At 44.4% G+C, this 22,234-nt stretch overlaps 1 protein-coding gene across 1 annotated transcript in view; it reads left to right on the top strand.

Moving 5' to 3' along the window:
* The window catches only part of VPS8 (VPS8 subunit of CORVET complex), a 74,677-nt gene that overhangs the window by 48,614 nt on the left and 3,829 nt on the right, over positions 1–22,234 (top strand). Inside the window, exons 35-43 of the mRNA XM_068692475.1 lie at positions 40–181; positions 915–1,004; positions 1,433–1,475; positions 2,175–2,278; positions 3,697–3,775; positions 5,198–5,280; positions 12,052–12,132; positions 13,561–13,730; positions 14,646–14,814. Coding sequence (XP_068548576.1) covers positions 40–181; positions 915–1,004; positions 1,433–1,475; positions 2,175–2,278; positions 3,697–3,775; positions 5,198–5,280; positions 12,052–12,132; positions 13,561–13,730; positions 14,646–14,814 — 961 coding nt within the window. The remainder of the gene's footprint in view (positions 1–39; positions 182–914; positions 1,005–1,432; positions 1,476–2,174; positions 2,279–3,696; positions 3,776–5,197; positions 5,281–12,051; positions 12,133–13,560; positions 13,731–14,645; positions 14,815–22,234) is intronic.

The raw sequence follows: 22,234 nt of genomic DNA, 5'->3' as shown, positions 1-22,234 counted from the left end.
CTGGAATTTGACTTGTCTCCCGTGTCTTTTATTTTCCAGAGAAGGCATCAACCAAGACTTGATTCATTTACCACCCAGCATCACAGAGCAGTTCATTGAGCTGCTGTGTCAGTACAGCCCAGATGAGGTTTTGGAGACGCTTAAAGTTCTGGAATGCTGCAGGCTGGAAGAAACCATCCAGGTAGAAAAGACGTGTAAAGACAGGGGCTAGGGGAAGCATTCACATCAGCTCCTACCAAAGTTATAGATTAGTTCTTAGATATTTGGCCTCTTGAGCTGCTAAACTGCTCTCCTGCACCACTGTTAGCTATACTTAGTATCCTGTTTCTGAATTTAGTCTCAGGGCTAATAAGAAAAGGCTATTAGTATGCTGAATCTACCAATTAACTGCAGAATACAGATCATCTGAATTAACACTGATTACTATTGAAGGTATCTGAAATAATGTAGACTGGGGATTTCGGATAGCAACACTGCCAAAATAGGTATTCCTGCTCCAGCAGGGGGATTGGACTAGATGGTCTTTCAAGATCCCTTCCAATCCCTGATATTCTGTGATTCTGTGAAAATTTGACTAATGTTGGGAGAGTGACTGTTTCTTCACTTTATGAAAATTTTAACTAAACATCTGTCCTCGATCTGGGTATTTATACGTGTATATATGCAGACTTAAAGATTTTAACACTGATGGTGGCAATAGTGCAACTTCAGAAACAGCACAGTGTAGACAGGAGTGGTGGGGGCAGGCATCTGACTCAGTGCTTAGACTCGTTAATGTGCCTGTGAACACATGGAGATAAAAATCCTCTCTGACCATCCAGTTGTCACTGTTTTGTGGAGTAAACAAATGCTGGCAGGTTTCTTGAGATAGATGTTCACTTTTTTTTTCTTTTTTTTTTTTTTTTTTAACTTAGATAACCCAGAAACATCAGCTCCATGAAGCTTCCTCATATTTACTGGAGAAGAAGGGAGATATCCATGGTGCCTTTCTGGTTATGCTTGAGGTACTGTATGCTAAAATCCTGAATTGTGGCATTTTTGCCATGCTCTTGGTCAGCATGGTGTCCTTTGTTGAGGTTTGAGACAGTCATTGTTTCTCAGTTTGTTTCCCACTACAATGCATGGAAGCATTTACCTTCTGTTGAAAACCAATATGTTGAGTTGTCTGCAGACCATCAGTTCAGTGTATTTTTCTGGCTTGTTGTGAAAGCTGTCTTTAAACATCTAGTAGATAATAGATACTGAAATTTGTTTTTGTGGGTCAAAAATACTGTTTCAGTTTCAGTTTTCCTTTCCACATTTAGAAAAATGTCTACTATACTAGTTATATTGGGAAATAAAATGAGGGCAAACCTTAGTAACCAAGCCTTTTTAAAAACACTTCCATCAAGATTCTGCAAGTTTACTGTTCTGAGTTTTCTCTTTCTTTCAGCGATTGCAGAGCAAGTTGCTGATGCTTACACAAGATGATGAAAGTAAGAGTTACCAAGTTAAATTCCATTTTTCTTTTGAAAAGAGATAAACATAAAAATGTAAAATTCATGTTTGACAACTGGCATAATGAGATCCTTTTTCAGGTTTCTCGGTATTGCAGTGACATTTTTTAAATTGACATTCACATAGCTGTGGTAGTTACACTGATAGCACTTCCTTATTCTTTCACTCTAATCTCTACCAAAACTTGTAAAAAAAACAAAAACAAAACAAACAAACAAACAAACAAACAAAAAAAAAACAAAAAAAAACCTGTGATTGATTTTGTGTGTGGTCAGCTGTCCTATTAACTATTTTGATTGCGACTTTAAGCAAATTTCTCAGAGAATTAAGAATGTTCTGCCTACAGAAAATGAATATAAATGCGCAGGTACACTCTTCATCGGCCCCAGGATTCAAAGGTGCACCTAATCAAATGCAGTGCCTGTATTTTTTATTTAATTGTACCCTAAACTACAGCTAAAATCTTCCTTATTTGATTACATGAAAAGTCTTATATGCCCTATTTATTACTGCATTCTGAAAGCGTGCCAAAAATCAGGACCCGTCTTCGTAATGCAGTAGCTCACTGTAGGGAACAGCTTTTAGATGAACAGCATGATTTTATTTTGCAGAATGATTGGGAGTTAATGTATCTAGTAATTTCTGTAATTGCAATTTATTTTTCCCCAAAAATTTAGGTTCAGAACAACTCCCCTTGCTAGAAAACATTGAAGATACCTTAATGAAAACCATTGCTCTTTGCCAAAGGAATTCACACAACTTAAACCAACAACAGCAAGAGGTAAGGGAGTAAAAGCCATATCACTAAAGTCAACAAAGGCCTCTGCTTCTCCAGAAACTCTCTCTTCACGTGCTTTACCCTTTCCCCATCTATTCTATACTGATATGTGTCGAGCAGCCATTGTTTTGCTCTGCCTTGTGTTCTTGTTGTGCTGCTTCAGGTTTTAAACCGATGAGAGAAATCCTCACATGTGAAGCACAAAATAAAGTGTATATTAGTAGTGGAGAAGGAGATGATATAGCATCCTTTCCCCATTTTTAGCTTTAGTTGAAACTTTGACTTGAATGTTAATCAGGCACTAAAGAAAGCAAAGGATCATTACTTTTGTAACCTTGCATCAAGCTGTTGGCATACTTAAGTTTGTGTCATTTGTATGCCGGCAGAAAACTGATGCTACTTCCACTGTGGCTGCAGAATATTGCTGTTCTGAATACTTGAAAAATCCTGAATTTAGTGTTAGCCTGGTCTTGAAGGGGTGGAGACAATACAGCTTGCCAAAGCTCTTGCAGAGAGAACTGGGTATGCCTTGTATTGAGGTTGTGTTTTCATTTTGCTGATGTCAGTGGCATAGAACCTATTTTTAGTCCTAATAGCATGCATAACGTAGGCAACTGAATTCAAAACTGAGATTGTTGTTCCTGTGTCTGAAGAGCTGGCATGTCTGGAAGTCAAGAATTCTCTCACTTTTTCTTAGTGCTGTCCAGTGTAGGAGGTGACCTGCTCAGTTTCTTTTGTGAAATGATTTCATTGTGCAACAGACAACTGCTGTTTTTGTTGAAGAGGTGACTACAAGTGCAGAGTGCTTATGGCCTGCCTAATGGAGTTAGTGTTTGCTCTCACGCTGGGTTCTGTTCCACACAGTGGAATTGCTTTGTTGATGCCTGATAAAGATCAGACTCTGGTCACTGGATGAAGGGCCATCTTCCCACGCACAGTATCACGTAAATTCTCACAACTGGAGAATTTATATGTCTCTATCCATTTGCCGACCTGTGACTGTGCTATCTGTTATGTAAGCAGTCTCTATGTCAGAGAGTTTGTATCTTGCATGTAGTAGCAGTTGGGGACTGCGAATGAAGTAAAGTAGATTTATTATGTTGTCAAAATACTAGGAAAGAAAGAGGGAGAAAGAAGAAGGAACAACAGGAGCCAAAGGTCTTCTCTGTGCTCAGATCCAATCAAACAGTATCTTGCTCTAAGATACAAGCAATCTAGACTGAAAGCAGATCCACAAGTACTTGCTGATTACTTTAATATATTTCAGTTCTGTTCCACTTCAGTGAAAACATAAGAATGTATTTTTGTTTTTCAGAATGTGCAAGTGAGCCTTCAGAAATGGACTTTGATACTAGTCACACTTCATTTTTCATTTTGCTATGTTCTTACTGTTTTTTTTTCCTTGCATTCAATTATTTTAGGCACTCTGGTTTCCCCTGCTGGAGGCTATGATGTCCCCACAGAAACTGTCCGGTTCTTCACAGTATCGCTATGCTGAATGTAAGTATTTTGATTCTTTTGTGGCCCCAAATATTAATCAAAGCCTGTGTGCTGTCTTTTGTCCTCTGCTGATTGAACAGAAGAAAATCAGTTTCATTACTTGGTTCCTAAATTCCTTGCTCTCGCAGTAGATCTGAATTGCAGTGGCTGTAGAACTAAGCTTGGCTTGGAGCTCAGTTGGGTAGGCTGCAGCTGTCAGGTAGTTTTTGTTTTTAGCTTTGAGCGGAAGAGGGACCCTACCACAGCCTCTTCTAATCAGCTGGTTCCATTGAGGTGGTTCTCTATGGGGAAAAAAGAAAAACAAAAAACAAAAACAAAACAACAATGTGCACAGGCTTTCTAGACTGTAAGTTTGTAAACTTTGGAAACTTCTGATACAACACTGTCATCTTCCCTACCTAGCCTTTTTGCTAGGTATCTCTTCATCTGTCTGTTGTATTTAAAACTAGTAGAAAATACACTAAATTCTCTACTCCAGTTCTACCCCCTGAATCAGTTGTGGGTGTCATTAGCACATCTAAAGTAGTACTCTTGAAAGGGACTTAAATACTAGGATTTTGGGACAGAATAATGCCTTTGCTTGATTACAGCACTGTACTTCGCAGTGATTGTAATCATGCATGGTTAAGGACCACAACATGTTACAAAAAAATATGATGGTTATCATCCTGTCTGGTCTCCCTCTATTTCTTCCCTTCCAGTGACTATTAGCTCTATCTGGATTCATGGGGATAGATTGATAAGCCAAAAATAAAAATCACCCCTCTTCCCTCAACTCATCTTTTCCTCTAAATTTAGAATGCCCTTTTGATTATCCATTTTGAGAGCTGATGCCTGCAGAATAGAGATTATCTGAAGTGATATCAGAAATGGTGAGAATGTAATACACTTGGATCCCACAGAACTGTTTTTGTTTTCATTCCTAATGTGCATATCTCCCAAACTGCTCTAGCTATCTAATTATCCCCACAAAGAAGCTGAATTGCTGGTGTCTGCATGTATCAGTTATTGGCTCTTACTTTAGGGAACCAGGAATTGAGGGAGGGGCAAAAGACATTTCATGCAAAGGTTAATGCTAGGAAATCCTAGAGTCAGTGGGATTATAACATGAACTAGGGATGCAGGTTGACTTCTGTTAGCGGTAAGAGTGAATGGCAGTGTTAGAAATAAAGCCTCAAGATGTGAAAGTTTACTGTAGGTAGGAAGTAGGATGGGAGGAGAGGCGTTGTGATATCAACCTTTTATATATATACTTCCTGATGCAAAAAGATGCATGTTCTTAGTAGAAAACATGCACAGAAGAAAAGTGGTGAAAATGATTTTCATACTAGAAAACACAAACTGAAATAAAACTCTTAGTCTGAAAGATGCCCCTCCTTGAATCCTAATGAATGTTGGTGATATTTATGCATGATATTTCAGCATTGAAGAGTTTGACGATGCAAGTGCTGAACAACATGGCTGCATTTATCGCTCTTCCCTCAATCCTACAGAGAATTCTGCAGGTGAGTTTCTGAAAAGAAGAAAAGAGTGCACAAACTTTTACCAAGCTATGCTATTCAGTTATTGGGAACAGCTGAGTGCATTCCTGATGTAACAATTTCTAGGTCACTAAATGTCAGATTGGCTGATTGCCTGGTTCAGAGTATTTCTGTAAAAGTTCAGCTGTCAAGAAGTAAGTTGGAAAACTTCATAGAATGACCTGGAGAACTTGGCAATCTGAGGAGACATGGGAACACACAGATCTTTGTGAAGCTAGGTAGTTTCTGCAAACCAAATAAAATGGTATCTCAGAAGCTGGAATTTGAAGGGAAACTAGCAACTATTGGGTGACAGCATGGGATTCTGGAGATCATCTAGTCCAACCCCTGTGCTCAAGCAGGGTCACCTGCAGAGCGTTGCACAGGATCACATCCAGGCAGGTTTAGAATATCTCTGGAGAAGGAGATTTCACAACCTCTCTGGGCAACCTTGTTCCTACACTCTGTCCTCCTCACAGAAAAGTTTTTCCTCATATTCAGATGGAATTTCCTGTGTTTCAGTATGTACCCGTTGCCTCTTATCCTGTTACTGGACACCACTGAGAATAGTCTGGCCCCATCCTCTTGACACCCTCCCTTAAGTTCTTCGTGTACATTGATACAATTCCCTCTCAGCCTTCTCTTCTTCAGTCTAAAGAGGCCCATCTCTTTCAGCCTTTCCTCATAAGAGGAAACCAGTGGTCTTCTTGGCCACAGGGACACACTGCTGGCTCATGGTTAACTTGTTGTCCACTAGGACTCCCAGGTCCTTCTCTGCAGAGTTGCTTTCCAGCAGGTCTAGGCACTGCTACAGAGGTTAAGCCACTGTGAAGTTCTTAAAACTTGAAACTAAATACGTTGACGGTCATTTAGATGAAGTGCTGGAGCGGATGGTTATGGAAACGTTAAAATTTGTAGGCTTTGGAGAGAGATATCAAGACTGGGCTATTTTGGTATGGTGTACAATTTGAGATTTTTTTTTTTTTAAAGTGAGTAGCAAACATTTTACAGAAGAGCTGATATCAAATATGTGTCTTGGGTTGAATGATCATAAGCAGATTTGATTTGTTAAATTGTAAAATAGACAAAAGATGAGGTAGGGATTTAATAGCAAACCTTGAGAAATACGGAAGATGAATTAGGGAAATTGTCTGAATTGTGTGGTGGAGCAATTGAAAGGTTGAAAAGGTGCCAAATTACTCTTCAGTTTCTGTTCCTGATGGAAGCAAAAGTGGAAAAGGGGGACAGGCTTCATGGGGTGAAGCCTGTAGCAGCCTGTTAGTTTGATCTTAACATTATGCACAATCTCAGGTTTGGAAAGAGTCATAATTAAAGACACTGAAAGATCTAAATGAGTGGATAGAAAGGGTGATCAAATAAAATACATTTTTTTCATGGGTAGAAAGTGTCAAGCAAACTTAATGCCTCTTCAGTAACGTTTCATTCCATTTTAACAGCAGCATTAGTTATGGTTTCCTGTTGAGCTTTGTTTGATGTTTCATGTAGGCAGGAAGTGGTACAGGAGCTGTGAATGAGTAAGTGGGGAGGTTGGCAGGGGGCTTTCCTGGTGTGTTTTGGGAATTACCAGATTGGAGGGGGTGCAAACCAGTGGCCACTATGAAGACAGCACAGCTGGGAGGTATCGCAGTGCGGAGGAGTGTCCTGATCCCCCTTGGGAAGACTTGGAAACTCTTGTTTTCAGGTCTTCAAATATTTCATGCCCTTTTTTGTTCTCAGAGTCTCTTAAGCAGAAATAAAACTGTCTGCTAGAGGCTGGAATTCATGTCCTGGAGGCAACAGAAGAGTGAAATGTGTTTCAGTTGTACAGTAAAATGGTTGATGTGATGGCACTATTGCGAAGGGTAGCAGGATGCCTAAGGTGTGTCACGAGAAGTACTGCTACTATGGACAGAAATATCCAAGGCATTATTTAGCATAGCATGTGCAAATCTGGTGACTGGTTTTGGAGGTAGGGGGAAAATTGCTCCTGTTCATCCCATTTCCCTGGTTAGCCTTACAAATTCAGTCTGACAAAACAGGGATTTAAGGGGCAAACATTTCTGTGTGGCTGCAACAAAAAATGGGGAGAGATGATACTTCATAAACGTATTCCGGGACAAGAACTGAATTCCTGGTAACAAATGTTAGTGTAACTTCACAAAGCAGTAGCTAGTAATTAGTACCTTGTAGTTCAAAAGCAGGTTTAGGGAAAATAGTGTTACAAACCTCAGTATAAGAGCCTGTGGAAGGGAACGTGGTACTGATTTATTAGATCTCTAAGTTGATTTTGCCTCTTCTTGCTTGTTCTTTCATAGATTTTATTCACTTACATATTTGTGTATACCTGAGGTGTATGGGAATGAGTGGTCAGACCATGCTCATTTGTGGGCAGCACAGAAGGTGGCAGCTGTCTCCTCCTCGCTGCACCTCTGTGGTTCCTCTGTTGATGACTGCTTAGTATTGGGCAGCCTAATGAAATCCTTTAGAAGTTGCTGGCTGTTACAAGGTGGATTTTTACCTCAGAATCTCACTTAAGCTTTTGTAAATCATGGTCTGGATTGCTGCATGTCGTGATTTCTCTGGTTTTCAGAATAGGCTTTAAAGATGTCTGTAGGCTTCTACAGGTGTGTGATATCCTGCAAACTTGTCATCCTCCTTGTGTTAGGATGTAGGGTCTTCTGATAACGTCTGCAGGGCTCTGCACAGGTCTGCAGCCTTCTGAGCTTGGCCTAACACCTTCAGCTTTGCAGCTGGAAAGTGTCTTTTGTTACCAAGGCAGACCATTCACTTAAATCTTTGTTCTTGCGCTTAAAAACATGCTTTTCCATTCACATGACATTCGTACCAACCTTTATTTCTGTTACAGATCTCTAAATGGGATTTTATGAGACTGAGAGGCCAACGTTGCTGTAGGTCACTTTCATAGAATCAGAATCATTAAGGTTGGAAAAGATCACCAAGATCATCTGGTCCAACCATCCCCTTACTACCCACTAAACCACGTCCCTCTTTCTATCTTTCCATAGTGTTGTAGCTGTGTTTTACTAAACTGTTGCTTCAGGGCTTGCAGTAGATGCCTTTGGGAGTTTTCCTTTAGGTTTTATTTCAGCACACAGCTTGGCCCTGGGAAGAAAGGTGCTTTGAACTCAGCTGGGAAGATGATGTGAACAGTGATGAACGTGTCTTACAGCATGGCCATGTCTTGGGTGCTCAGCTCAGATATTTTTGAACACTCATTGGGGTTGTTTGGGATCAGGAACAAGACTTCCTCTGTGTTAGACAGTTAGCACTGGATTTTTTTTGCCTCCTTGCATAGTGTGATCTGTCATCTGCTTCCTTGGATTGCTTGAGAATGCCGTTTAAGTGTGCTGCAGGGAAGATTAACAACACGGCATGAATACATGGTGCTTCCCCGGTACAGCTTTCTGAACTAGAGGTTGTCTCCTTCTTGTTAGCCTAGGTTGGATATTCCTTTTGCAAAGCTGCCTGGTGGCTCTTGAAGCCACGTGAAATTCTAAACCTGGCTGCCAAACAGCGCTGCCGTGGCTCTGAGCAGTGTGTAGCTTGGTGAAAGTGTTACCGATGTGCCACCTGAACCGTGATCTTAAGTGAGTGCTTAATCTAGCTCTTCTGGGCCCTCTTTCTCAAGATGTTTCTGTGAAATCCAGAAGTACAAGGGGTGCTTGAAGTCTGAAAACACCCTCAAAAGCTGTTGCAGCAGAGGTCAGGTTTTTGTGGTGGAGCACAAATCGCTGGATCTGCTGGTGTGGAAGGTAGAACAGCTGCCCAGGAATTACTGTGTTTTTGTAAGGTGGATGACATCAATAAACTGAGGTAGATGATCTTCCCTTTTCTGAAAAAGAATTAGATTATTCCAGTTTTAGTGGACTGTTTTTCTTCCTCTTCTGTGCTTAACTGCCTAGAGATTATACCTTATGCAAATGTTAACTTTGCAAGCAAAATGCTGCACTAAAGGGCACCTTGCAATGAGCTAGGACCAGACTCCACAGCTTTCACAGAAAATTGGTAGATTCGTAGCATCTGTAAAAATGTATTGACTCAACTTTATACTGTTGAAGTCATATGAAATGAAGATTAATATATTTATGTTCTTGCTCATCCTTAACAAAAACTTTATTTATTAAACAGTCTGAAATAACTGCGTTAGGGGTGATGCTAGAGGAATCCTTTTGAGCATTATGAAAAAAATCCATGTCATTACAGATGTGAACACTGTCTGATGAGGGCTGAAAGGTTGAGTGTTAATTCCCTTACAGAGCTCTAATCCTTCATAAACGTTTTGTAAGTAGATCCAGCTGTTGCATCCTACAAAATAGAGAACTAGAGAAACCAGAAATTTACATCCTACCTGTAGGAACCCCATAATGGCGAGGGAAGGAAGGAAGGAATCTAAAATCTGTTAGCATGGAAGCAGAAAGATTCAAAAAGCCTTTTCTTTATTTTTATTTTTTTCCCCATACCTGCTTAGGGTCCTGCCTGTCCTTTTCTTTCCAGCCCTGGAGGTGTCTGGATTAATTTTACGTACAAGAGTTGCTCTGTCCCCTTGCAAATCAGATGAAGCTTCAGCTGCATACGAATGCATTTTCTGAGTTCATAGTGCATTAGCACAGCTCTGTGAGTGCTGTCAGCAAAGAAATTTTTGTTTCCTGGTCCCAGGAAGAAAGGGAAATGGAGGAGACAGAACTGGCTCAGAGGCTGCATGAGCATCTCTGGTTTGCATACCAATACCGGCAGACTTTTCCTGACGTATGTGTTTGTGTAGCCATGCTGGCAGTGAGTTTGGCTTTGGCTTACGGTGCTGAGTGGTCCACGTGCCTGAGGAAATAACCAGCCTGGGGAAAGTAGCTGTGATCTCTTCCTGACTTGGCACAACTCACTTCTAGTAATGGGCCACCCCATACGGTGCATTCAGAGCATGTATAAATCCCAGAGACAAATTTTACAAGGTGGAATTAATGAAACATATTCCTCCATGAAAGTAATTGATCCCATCAGGCTCTCTGTAAATTTTGTGGGGGCTGAAAGCAGCAAATTGGAAGAAAGCTTTATAACTTGCTGGGAATGTGGACTTACAGATCTGGATTTCATTCTCAAGGCAGGTAAACAGCTGCAGCCTAGGGCTGTGCAGCACTCTAATTGATTCCTCTCTCGTTCATGTTTCCTCTTCTTCCTCCTGTACCTTTATAAAGAAAAGAAACAAGTTGCACTGAAAGTGGTGGCTTGTGGCTTGGGAAGTCTTATTTGCTCCGTGTAAGTGGTTGCCTCTGTACAGTTTGGGTTAGCAGCTTGGCTTTCCTTGGCCATGTGCTTGAGTTCTTCAGAAAAGTATCAGGTGAATACAGAAAGAATATGCTCCGTACGTACATGCTGGGTTGGGAGTCCTGCCTTCTCTGTTGCTCTCTATAATTCATACCGTGACTCAGTGTAGTGTACTTCCTATGCTGTTGCTTTTAAATTATACATGCAGAAAGAAAGCTTAATGTCATTTGAGGCTGTACTGTTCACCTAGCAAAAAAGTAGCCTTTGCAGCATGTCAGGCTCTTCTGTGTATCCCAAATCTACAGCCGTTTTGGACTCTAGTGATATTACTCAATGCTCGTTTTATTTAGGCTTGCATTTTGGCATTTCTCCCCATCACATTTCCTGTGAAAGCTGTTGTCCAAAATTGCCTGCCTGCCTCTCTGTCCCTATTTTGGTGTTCTCTCTGGGTGTCTTGCAGTCTAACTTCCATGCTACTTGTCTCTTCTTTGCCAACTTTTCTGCTCTTGATTCTCCTCTCCCTTGCTCTCACTCCCAGCATGGAAGAAGCTTTACTCCTGCTTTTACTCATTCATCTAATCCAGAACTTGTTTATCTAGGCCCTTCTGTCCCTGTTTCCAGCATGCTTCCATCACTTTTCTACCTTGGTGTTACTTTCCTTATCACATCTTGCCAGTCCATCTCTACTTTTGCCCGTGCCCTGCCCGTTCCACCAGTCAGCTGCTTCTCTGCTTTCAGCAGCCTTCCCCGTTTGCCTTTCACTGCCTCCCAGCAGTGCAAAATATTTTTTCCATGTCCAGCTCAATGACTGCCAGTCTCTGGAATTTGTATGCTCTCTGCCCTTCTTTGCTTCCTATTTATGTTAAAGACACAAAGCTCACCCCAGAACGGGAGGTGCACCCTAGGCTAGGATTCCTGTCCCGTGCTGAGTGATGCCTCAGAGGGTGCCAGAGTGGCTGGGGAGGAGGAGGAGAGGTTTGGTTTGAAGCAGGCATAAGGAAGCTGGCTGAGCTGTGCCAGGGCAGTGACTCGTAGCCAACCCTTCTCTTGTGCTACAGGGAAATGGAAGTGGAGCTGCTCAGAGCATGTGGAACCAGCCCCAAGTGGCACCACGGGTGGAGTCGGTTCCTCTGCTCTTGCTGCAGGGTGCTGCTTGTTGCTTCCTCTGATATTCCTCAAGCATTCTCTAGTCAGCTCTTGCACCTCCTGAAGTTTCCAAGGTCACATCTGAAGTCTTTTGACCCAAGTGCCGTAATCGGTATTGATGATGGCATCTACTTGGTTTTGCTAGTCGCCAGTTTTCCCATCAGTACGTGTGGTTACTGTGCCTGCCTTGTGTGTGTGCAGTGTCTTTAAATCTGGAGTCGTAACTTCTGTGTGTGATGGCAATCTGGAGGGGAGGAAGAAAAGGGGGGTGTGCAATAATAAATTACCATGTCCTGTGATTCAGCTGCAGCTTCTCATTTCTTCACACAGGATCCAGTTTATGGAAAAGGGAAACTTGGAGAAATTCAAGGACTTGTCCTGGGAATGCTGGACACTTTTAACTATGAACAAGTAAGTTGCACGTACTTCTATTCTGTCCATCCCTAAATACAGGGATTCTTTTTAGTGTCTAGCCTACTTCTCTCTCTGATTTGCTATTTTTCTCTGCAAGCAAAGTAAATGGGCATGCCAGTGATCTATATTTGTGTGATCTGGGGAAGGGGAATGAGTTTGTGTAGCTTGCAAGCATATTACAAGTGAAGGGACCGACAGGTACGTGGTGATGTGAACACCTCTGTAGTGGAGATTTATGTTAAATGTACTGGAAGCATGAACACCTGCTTTTTTTTCGGCAGTTAGGGAGTCAAAAGCACAAAAGCAATATGGTTTGTTTTTTTTTAAACATGATTTTAAATATGTGCCTTTTAAATTAGTCTGTTTTGCCATTTCCCAGTGGTAACACTGCACTTCCTTTGTCACCCTATTACATTTTATCTGTCTGACTCCTGCCTTTCTCTGTTCAGTTTTAAATCCCAGAGAGTCTCCAACCTTCTACGTTTTCTAAAGGTCATTTTTCCTGAAACAAAACGTGTAGTCTTCCTCCAAACTCGCTGTCTCCTGTTTTTTCTACCATAAGGCGCTACCATTGTAGCTAGTGCTCAGGCCTCCATGCAGCATCATCCAATTTAAAAATAAAATGGGGAATAGCTTTACTGTGGAGGACTAAATGTAAAGAGAGATTCTCTGAGTTTTTGAGGAAGGTCTGCTCTGAGCAGCACAGGCTCTCTGATCTGTTGTTGAGAGCAGTTGTCTGGTAAAGGCTGCGTATTCATTATATGGACCAGGCCATTGCCTTTGATTTTTGTCTTTCTAAGGAACCACCAATACAACCTTTGAAGCCTTTGGTGAGTTGCTATCAGAGGGCATCAATAAGTCACAGATCAAAGCACCTATCCCTGATACCTGTTTTGTTGTTGCTTAAGGAAGCACTGGCCACTAAAAACTAAGGGTGTTCTGCTTTTGGTTCTTAGAAATGAAGATCTCAGTTGGGAAGAGCTAGCAGATGAGAGAGATGCAGTGTCCTTTCGTATTTTAATTGCGATAGTGCATTGGACTTTGATTTTTCTCTGTACATTTCTAAGAAAATAGGGGGTTGTATGCAGTAACTTAGCAGGTAGAGGGGAAAAGAAGCCTGATACAGAAGATGACAAGATGAGCTTGCTCTCCCACATCTCTTTTAATGCTCTCAGACAAAAATCAATAAAGCACTTACCTATCTATTTAGGAGTGAAAAGGTATCGTCGGCATTAACTTGTGGTAAAAAGGTAAGTATTTTGAAGACAGCAGCTACAAAATGTAAAAAGAAGCAATTTTGTGTGGTTGGGTTTGTTCTTAGCAATCTGATAAGCCACTTGTTATGAAGAATTGAACATTGTGGATTTTCTGCACTGTGAAGATGACACAATGACTTAGGTACTCTGCATATTGTCTTCCACACAGACCCTTCTAGAGACAACTACGAATCTTTTAAACCATGATCTCCACTGGTCGCTGTGTAACCTAAGAGCTTCTGTCACTAGAGGGCTTACCCCAAAGCAGGATTACTGCTGCATTTGTCTACAGCAGTACAAAAGAAGGCAAGAAACTGCCGATGAAATCATTGTTTTCAGGTAAAGTTAAGAGGATAGATTCACAGATGTGTTCATGTTAGTAGTTTAAAATAAAAAATAATTTTAAAAGCTACTGGTCTTCTCTAAGTAATGGTATGTATTCCTGTGGGCATGTATCTCCTGTTCCCTTGCACTGTGAATGGGCTGGCCAGTCAAACTGATCAGAGCCTGATTCTTTGCATTTAGCTACCTCTGTCTTAGCTGAAAAAAAAAATTCCTTACAGTTTTGTGAGAGCAGTTTGGGAAGCTGTCAATTCATGCTAGCTCTCCTGGCAAAGCCTGTGTTAGCAGAAGGTGATTCTTTGATGTATACGGACAGCACAGTCCTCATCAATACCCTTAACCACCTGTGAGCCCTTACTGAGCAATGCTGTAAAACAGAGCAGAAACTCTTTGCAGAGCTTCATAACACATAAATGGTCTGAAAACTGGATGCAGCAAGTAAAACCAGGGCCACTGTATGTTGCTGCCAGCTGACCTAGTGCTGTTCTGTGCCAAATACAGTGCTTTGTGCTGGGGAAGTCTTGGGGCCCGGTGGATACCTGTTGTCCCAGAAATAATTGCAGCATTGTGGTTTTATTTGCCTATATTTGTACATCTCGGATCTATTGCAGCCCTGATGATGTGCTCTGGCACCTCTAATATTCCTGTGTGGCCAAGTGGCTGTAAAACAGGATCATTATTCCTTTAGTATTGTGATCTGTAACTGCATCAGCAAATGCACATCTGCTGCTACTTTTGCAAGGCTAGAAATCCTGCAGGAGAGTGTGGAGGTATGAAGGGGGTGTACACACTGCTGGTGTATATGCAGCCAAACAGACTTGTTTTCCATTGACCAGAGATTTCCTCCACAAACTGTAGTGCCGATAGGCTGCATTACCCTGCTTTAATAGAAGTTTTCTCCTGCCTTTACAGCTGCGGCCACTTGTACCATTCTCTGTGTCTGCTGAGTAAAGAGTGTGGGGTAGTAACCAAAGGCCTGATGCGGTGGATGTGCTATAAATGCAACTCAAGCAACAAGGGAGGAAAACTGAGTGAGAACTTTTCAGAGCTGAAAAAAGGAAGTGCGACATCCTTGGCGCAGGTAAGGCTTGTAAAGCGTTTTCTCTTCAAGTTAACTTCTAGACTTCAGTGCTTTGTTTTCACTCTGCTTCCAGACAAGCCTACAGTCAGTGTCAAACAGTATCTGCAGTTAGCTAGTCACATTTATGAATTTTGTTTTGGTGTGGATATACAGAGCTGTGCAAGAAAATATAATGTGTCCATCCAGAAGGTCTGGGAACCACTAGCCAGTGTGAAGGGAAGCTGGATACGTGCAGCTGATTATCTGACAGATGCATCCATTGCTTTGTCTTGTTTGTGAGAGCTGCGATGGGCCAATGGGGACAATTCATTTCAAACCATATTTAGCTGTGTTTTATGTAAAACTTTTAGTAAAAGCTGGTGCATTCTTGTGGTTGGACTGTAGAACCTCTGTTCTACCTTCCTAGCCTGACTCTGGGTAAGGGATCTGGAATTGATTTGACTCGTAAAACGCTAGCACAATGTTTAAAGAAGCTTGCATGTAAACAAGACTGCTGCAGCTGTATTTGGGCAAGAGAATGGATAATTAGTTTGTATTTATTGTCAATATGTGCAAGAAGTTTCACCACCCCTACTTCAAACAGACACTAGGTCTCAATGTGCATGCTGCTGTGTTTTCCCTGGCCCAGTACTGTGGACTGGAAGCAAAAATAGCAGGTAGCTCGTTGGCATGTCTTTGAGAAATCCTGCATAGGGGTGGAGCTGAACTCTGCTGTCCCATGTTCCAGTCAGGGTCACTGATGAGGGTTTGTTCCTAAACGCCTCGAGGTACGTGGGACACTTGTCACCACCCAAATGGCACGCAAAGCAATGTATTTCCACTTCTGAAAGCAGAGTAATTCAATCTGGGAGTACGTTCTTATAGTACTACTTCAGTTTTCTTCTAGCTGATTATTTCAATTTCTGCCAAATCAATTCTGATCAAAAGATAGCTAACAGCATTAGTCAACTTCCATCAGCTTCTGTATTAACAAAAAAAGAAGCTTCCTGTTTGAAGGGAGACTTAGGGGAAAAGCAGTCTCTGAGGAGTGCAGGGAGCACAATGCAATCTTTGCAGTCAGATTGTGTTAGTTTCTAATATGGTGACAGAAAGAAAAGCTTTCCCAGTAGAGACTGTAAATCGACTGCGATCCAGCCTGCGTACAAATGGTTGGCATTTTGTTTCCATCCCGTTAGCAGTGAGATACAGATACTGGCTCTAAAGCTGGGCAGAATCAACAGCTCTGTATTTTACCCCCTACACTTTTGCTTCAGAGGAATGCGTGCCAAGCAGGTGTGCCAGACCAGACTTAGCTTGAAAAGCTAAAGGCAAAATTAAGTGCTAAAACCACGCCAGTCATTAAAGTGCCTGGTGTTTCACAGCACCGCCTCATAACTTGATTATTGCTGGGCTTCTCATGAGCTGGTCAGAGAAGCCCTGTGTCTCCTTGTTAATAGTAGCCTAGACACACCTGGGAGCAGAACGAAGCAGAAAATGCTCCGGATGACACGGGAGTGATGAGGGCAGGGAGGAGGTGATGCCGCCCTTTAACGGATCCGTTTGCAGGAGTGAGGGACTGGCCGGGGACTCAGGCCTTAAAGGGAGCCATGTGGAGAGGGACTGGATTGGGGAAAAAAAAGGGTAACAGCAGAGATCATCTGACGTTAGGCTAGAAAACATCCATGCCAGGTTACCCGAGTGCTGGATGCTTCCCCGCTGTCTGTCATGTGCTCTTGGCAGGGAAACGCATCCTTCCTGCTCCGCGCAGCCGGCCCGGTGCAGCTTGGCTCGGGCTCCTCAGAGCACTAGCACTGCTTCCAGCCCCCCGCCTCCTCCTCCTGATGGCCCAGATCCTCTCCAAGTTTGCGATGTTCATCATATATTTAAATTATAATATTTAACTGTAGCGCTTGCATGTGATTAAACTGTTGTGCAGTCACATCTTTAAAAAGCTGAATATATTTAGACTTGGCGAGACTGAAATCTCTAGCTTCTCCGGGAAGTTTGTTTGCTTAACAATTGCTGCTCTGTAGTGTTAATTAACCCTGTGAGGTAATGATTCAGCTGGCAGGGAGCAGTCTGAGGCACAGAGCAGACTTGTTCTGGGGAGACACTGGGAGGGTGCGGGGGCTGCACCGAGGCCGACAGCAGAAGGCCGCAGGCAGGCCGGCGCTGCGGGGCTGGGTCTCGTGCAAACTCAAATTAATTTAAGCGGAGGTTCTTAGAGAATTACACATGGGAATAGCTAAGCTCGGCAGGGCATAATCCCCGTGCTTGTTTTGGTGTGGCACTGGTCCATGCAGAAGGCCTGGGGCTGTGGGGAAGGTGGGGCTGGTTCCCCAGCAGCCGGGTGGTGCGGGGTGCTGGAGAGAGGAGCGGACAAGCAGTTTGAGGAGCAGACCCAGAGGTTTGTGCTCGTCACACTGTGCTTGCTTCCACATCTGGCGTTTCTGCAGAGAATGACCAGGACATCCCAGGGAGGTCGCACTGACATACCTGCTGCTTTGGGCCCTGCCTCCCCGCACTCTAGAGAACCAGCTCCGAAGCCCCTGGGATGTTTTGTGTACGAGGCCATGGGAAGGCTGTTTCTTTGCAGATCCTGGAAGTGCTGTCTGTCCCCTGATATGAGCTAATGCTGGTGTCTTCTGTAGTGAAATCTTCACTTTAGATACTTATTTTCTTAGTAGGCCTTGAATTAGGAGCAGATTCATACTGAGAGATGCCACCAAGCATCTGGAGTGCATTTCATAGTACCGGTTCTGCTCTGTTGAAACAAAGACTGTCAGTTTGAATTCTGCGATGTTGTAGAGATTTATATGTGAAATGACAGCCCAGCAGACAGTGTTTTCTCTGTCCCTGCTTTGCATGCATGACTTCTATAGCAATTGCCTTAAAACTGAGGGCGGTGGAGAGGTGCCACAAACCAGCACGGAATCGTTATTGAATCCGGCGACAGCACGTATTTACGTGGAGCCTTGCTCTGGTAGGGGCTTCAGGCATCTTGCCCCAGCAAAGGAGAGGAATAATGAGAAAAGGCCAGAGGGGCTTTCTTTCCCATTCATTTTTCTCACCGAAAGTTTGTGCTTTCTGTGTTATCCCTAACACCTTGCTGTCCTGCCAAGGGTAATCTTCAGTGTCTAAACCCCGATCATCTGTCCTGTATGCCTTACCTTATCTCTTTCCAGAAATGAACATTTGTGCGTGTTGTTTTTCATAATCTCTTTTAAAACCTTTCACTGTGTTTTTTTTTTTTGTTTTGTGGTGATTGAAGTCAACTGATGCAGAAGCACAGTAGATAGTCTTTTGCCTAAATACGTAAGTGAAATAGTCTCTGTATCTTAGTCATTGGTCTTCAAAACTAATTTGCCTCGTTACGGTGAGGTAGGTAGCGTTTTCCATTTATTCTGCCAGGCTGCGCAGTAGGGATCAGGGAGAGGAGCACAGGCTTGGTTTTTGGACCATGAATTCTGCAGAAAACGCTGTGAAAGACTAAGCTGAAATGCTCTGGTGCTTCCATGTCTGAGAGCGATGTGAGTTCTGAGGGCACCATTGTTAGAGCTGTCCAGATGGCAGATATGTTTTATTCAGGAGTTTAATCCTGTGAAGTCACGCCAGGACGGACAATGAGTGTGATCCGTGGTTAATCCAGTTTGTTGGACTCTGCGTTTGGGCTCTGCTCTGCAGCCTGTCTCTGGCACCCCTCTGCAGTGCAGCTTTCCTTCCAGCACGGGGGGGTTTGACAGCACCTGAAGAGGTATTGGTACCACATTGTATCACTCGCCTGAGATGTGAAATGTTCCTCTGCAGCACGTCTGTGTGCTTTCTGTTGGGTAAGAATGAGGGTTAGGACTCTTTTTTCCCCCCCCAATACTTATTTTAGAGCTAGAAAAACGTTACATGATCTCTGTCAACCAGTAGACGGAGCCAATTTTACTGTTCTCAGTGTAATGGCGACCATCAGCCATTACCCTGACTCCAGCAATACCAGAATTTTCCAAGGACTTTTTAACTTTGGAAATATCCACGCATGAATTTTTCCCCAGATGGCACAAGGCAGATAATGAGCACTGCGTACGGTGACAGGATGGCACGTTCTCCTCTGGGAGCCCTGTCCCTCAGCCTTAGAGTTGACGTTGGTGGTGGGTTCCTCAGCTTCTACAACGCTTAGAAAGTCCATGTGAGGAAGGACGGGGAGGCGCTTGGTACTATTGGCTCCTTATCAGCAGAACATCTGTGTTTTAAGATTTCTTCTAATATATTGGAAGCAAAAATGATTTAATAAGAAGAAAACTGAGTGCAGGGGTTTAAATTAGCAGCCAGAAGAGGGCTGGCAGCAAAGTTAAAACTGAAAATAAAATACAAATTTAAAGCAACTAATTTCAGGAAAACAGGCATCCTTTAGCAGCTTCTAAATCAAAATTGACTGTTTTCTTGCACTTTCCATGTCCCTGGGTAGTTTGTTTTGTTGGGATTTTTTTTTTTTTTTTTTTTTTTTTTTTTTTTTTAAGAGAAAATCTGACTGAATTGTGATTGCTTCCCCTGGCCTTGCAGATGTAGTAGTCTGCAGTGCAGCAGAAGTTTTTTTCTGCCTGAAACCCAAAGTCATGCCCTCTGGCACCGGAGAGAGGCTGACACCAGGCGCAGACAGCTTACTTCCAGACTGCCTAACGCAAAGACCAAAGCAGCGGGCTGCTCCCCAGGTGTTGTGTCCTTGCTAAGAGAAAGGGTGGCAAAATTTTGGTGTGTAATCTTCTTCGCTTCAAATCTCAGTTTCAGAGAAAATATTCCTATATGGTTCAGTGGAAATTCCGTGTTTGAATAAAACATCTCAAATCTCGGAGGGTCTGTAAATCAGGCTCGCAGGAAGGCAGTGACAGCTGCGGGACTGCTGCAGCCTGTCGACGTTCCCACAAGCTGCACCAGTCCCTGCTGCCAGCAGCCCTGTGCGGCTCCACACCGCTCGACAGTTGTGTGCCTGCTCCCCGAGAACCAGCACCACTCGCTGCAGGGCTGCAGTGTGACATTGCAGGCTTTCAGCCTGTCTTTGCACATCTGCTGTGGAGCACAGGCAGGAAAGAAACGGCGTGACTTTGCTAGTGGAGGCTGCTTGTCCAGAGCCAGCGTGGTGCTCGGTGCTCCCGGTGGCTGCTGCTCCCCTGGGCTCTGTGCTCCTCCTGAGCTGAGGAATGAGAAACTGCTAAGGGGTCAGGAAGGCCCTACAAGACTGTCCGTTCTCCTTGATGCCCCTTTGGAGGGGAGCAAAATAAGCGGGAGCTGAGGTTTTGTTTCACTTTGCAGTCCCCAGGTGGGAGACTTTGAGAGGGAATTATGGCCTGGCCAGTGGTGGTGTGGGAGCCAAGGGGTCACTGGCTGTCTTGGGCAGCCTTCAGAAGTACAGGTGGTAGACAAACACCTCTCCCTCAGCAGCGGCAGGTTAATGCACGGGTGGCAGGGGCTTTGAAGGGGACAGATAGCAGAGGTGTCTGCGTTTTCACTGGGGGTTGGGGTCATGTTATCAACCAGCCCCTGACACGAGGCCTTAGCGAATCCTTCTCACCCCGGGTAGAACTTCTCTCCTCTGCACCTCATCCTTCCCTTTCTTGCCCTGAAGTCCTGCCACTGAGAGGACACCGCACCTCTTCAGTCTTCTGTGCCCAGCTCTTGTGGAACACGGTCAAGCAGCCTCCATAACTCATATTTAGAAAGTGAATTATTTGTCTCGCGTGATGCTTTTGCTATCTTGGGCTTGGGCACCGAACTGGGATCAGACCGAGCACAGGTAGTTGGGCAACATTTAATGTGATGTTCATTCCACGCGCTGCCGTGCTTCCCCTGGAGCCTGCTACATTATTTATAAATGCTTTGTCTGCTGGGCCACAGTGTCCAGTGAGGATGCTCATAGTGAGGATGCGTGGTTTTTGTTTATCTAATTAATCCCGAGCAGCATTGTTGCTCCTTTGGCTAAAGGCAGCAGCAGAAGTCCTTGGGAATATTCCAGCAGTGCCTGGCGTGAGCGTGAGCTGCTGAGCACAGGGAGAGCAGGGATGCCAGCGTGCTTTCTGGGTATTCCATACAGACAGCTCTCCTGCCTCCCCCCTCCTCAGTCGCTGCAGTACCTCACATCGCAGCAGCAGTGGGGCCACCAGTGCACTGCTAAGCCTCTCCTCTCCCTTGCCTCGAGTGGGAGCTCTGCTCCTGAAGTTCAGCGAAGTTCAGCTGGGACCAAGAGACACCTGCCCTCCCCGTCCTGCTCCTGAGGAGATCGGAGGAGGGCTGTGGTGAGGCAGTGCTTCAGTTCCCTGCAGCTGCTGCTCGCAGCGCTGCCAGCCCCGAGGGACCGGCGCAGTGCCCACGGCTGGAGCCCTGCACGTGCTGGTGGAGGTGGGTGCCGACACTAAGCAGCACCTCATGCTGCTGTGGTGGCCCCAGGCCGTCCTCCCAGCAAAGATGTTGCTTGCTTGCAGCACTGCCTGGCGTGGCCTGCAGGGCCGGGTGCCCCGCTCCAAGGGGATCGCCTGGGCTGCGTCTGTCCTGTACCAGGGGCGCAGATCCGCAGCGACACATCTTTGTTCTGTGAGGAGTTGCCTGAGGTTTTCTGGAGTTAACAATTCTCTAATGACTGTGGGTCCTGTCACTGCAGGGGAGGGCTGGCAGGAGGCAGGTTTGGTGGCCGGTGCTGGTGGGCTCAGCTCTTTAAAAGAGGGAGCCAGGTGTTGCTTTTATTCCTAGGAATCCCGAAACCTTCCCCAGGACTTCTGGCTGCATCTGTCCTGTGTTAGGAAGCGGCCCTCCAAGGTAATGTGGTGCAGCAGCACGCTGTCAGATGGATGTAGCAATGTCTTGTGTGGGAGCTGTGGCTCCGAGAGGCAGCACTTAGATGGCTCTCTTGGTGTGACTGTTATCGGTGCCTCTGCTTACAACTGCGGCATGATCTGCTTTGCTTAGGCACGAGCTGATGATGGATTTTGTAGCTGTTAAATTAAAGATAATTGCAGGCTTAGGAGGGTGGTGTGGTGACTACCAGAGGGGGGTGGAATACGTGCACGCAAAATGTGCTACGAGAGATTAGCATTATAGTGGTGGGATCTCAGTACGACAAAAAGGCACCTTTCGGGTTGCTGGCCCAGCGTCTCAGGGGGATAAACCGAGTCTCTTGGATTCTGCATCAAGTCTGAGACCTTCCTGAGGCGGTGCGAGGGTTGGGCTGGAAAGGGCTTGGAGGAGCTGAAGCGCTTCAGAGCTGATGTAGCCCATAATGAGCTGAGTGGCCCCGGGGTAGTGCTGGAGGCCGTGGCTGCGTTGGGGGGTGAGCGGAGGAGCTGAGCAGATTCCACTAACGCCTGAGTGCTGATGCTGGACTCTGAGAGCCTGCCTGTAGCTCTTGAATGGAAACATGCCTTTAGTGACACGGTTAAAAAAGGAAGAGGCCTGACAGCAGCTG

Source organism: Anas acuta, chromosome 9 (assembly GCF_963932015.1).
Source record: "Anas acuta chromosome 9, bAnaAcu1.1, whole genome shotgun sequence".
In the NCBI taxonomy this organism is placed as follows: Eukaryota; Metazoa; Chordata; class Aves; order Anseriformes; family Anatidae; genus Anas; species Anas acuta.
Note: the sequence above shows the minus strand (reverse complement) of the source record. Positions and strands in the feature narration are given on the sequence as shown.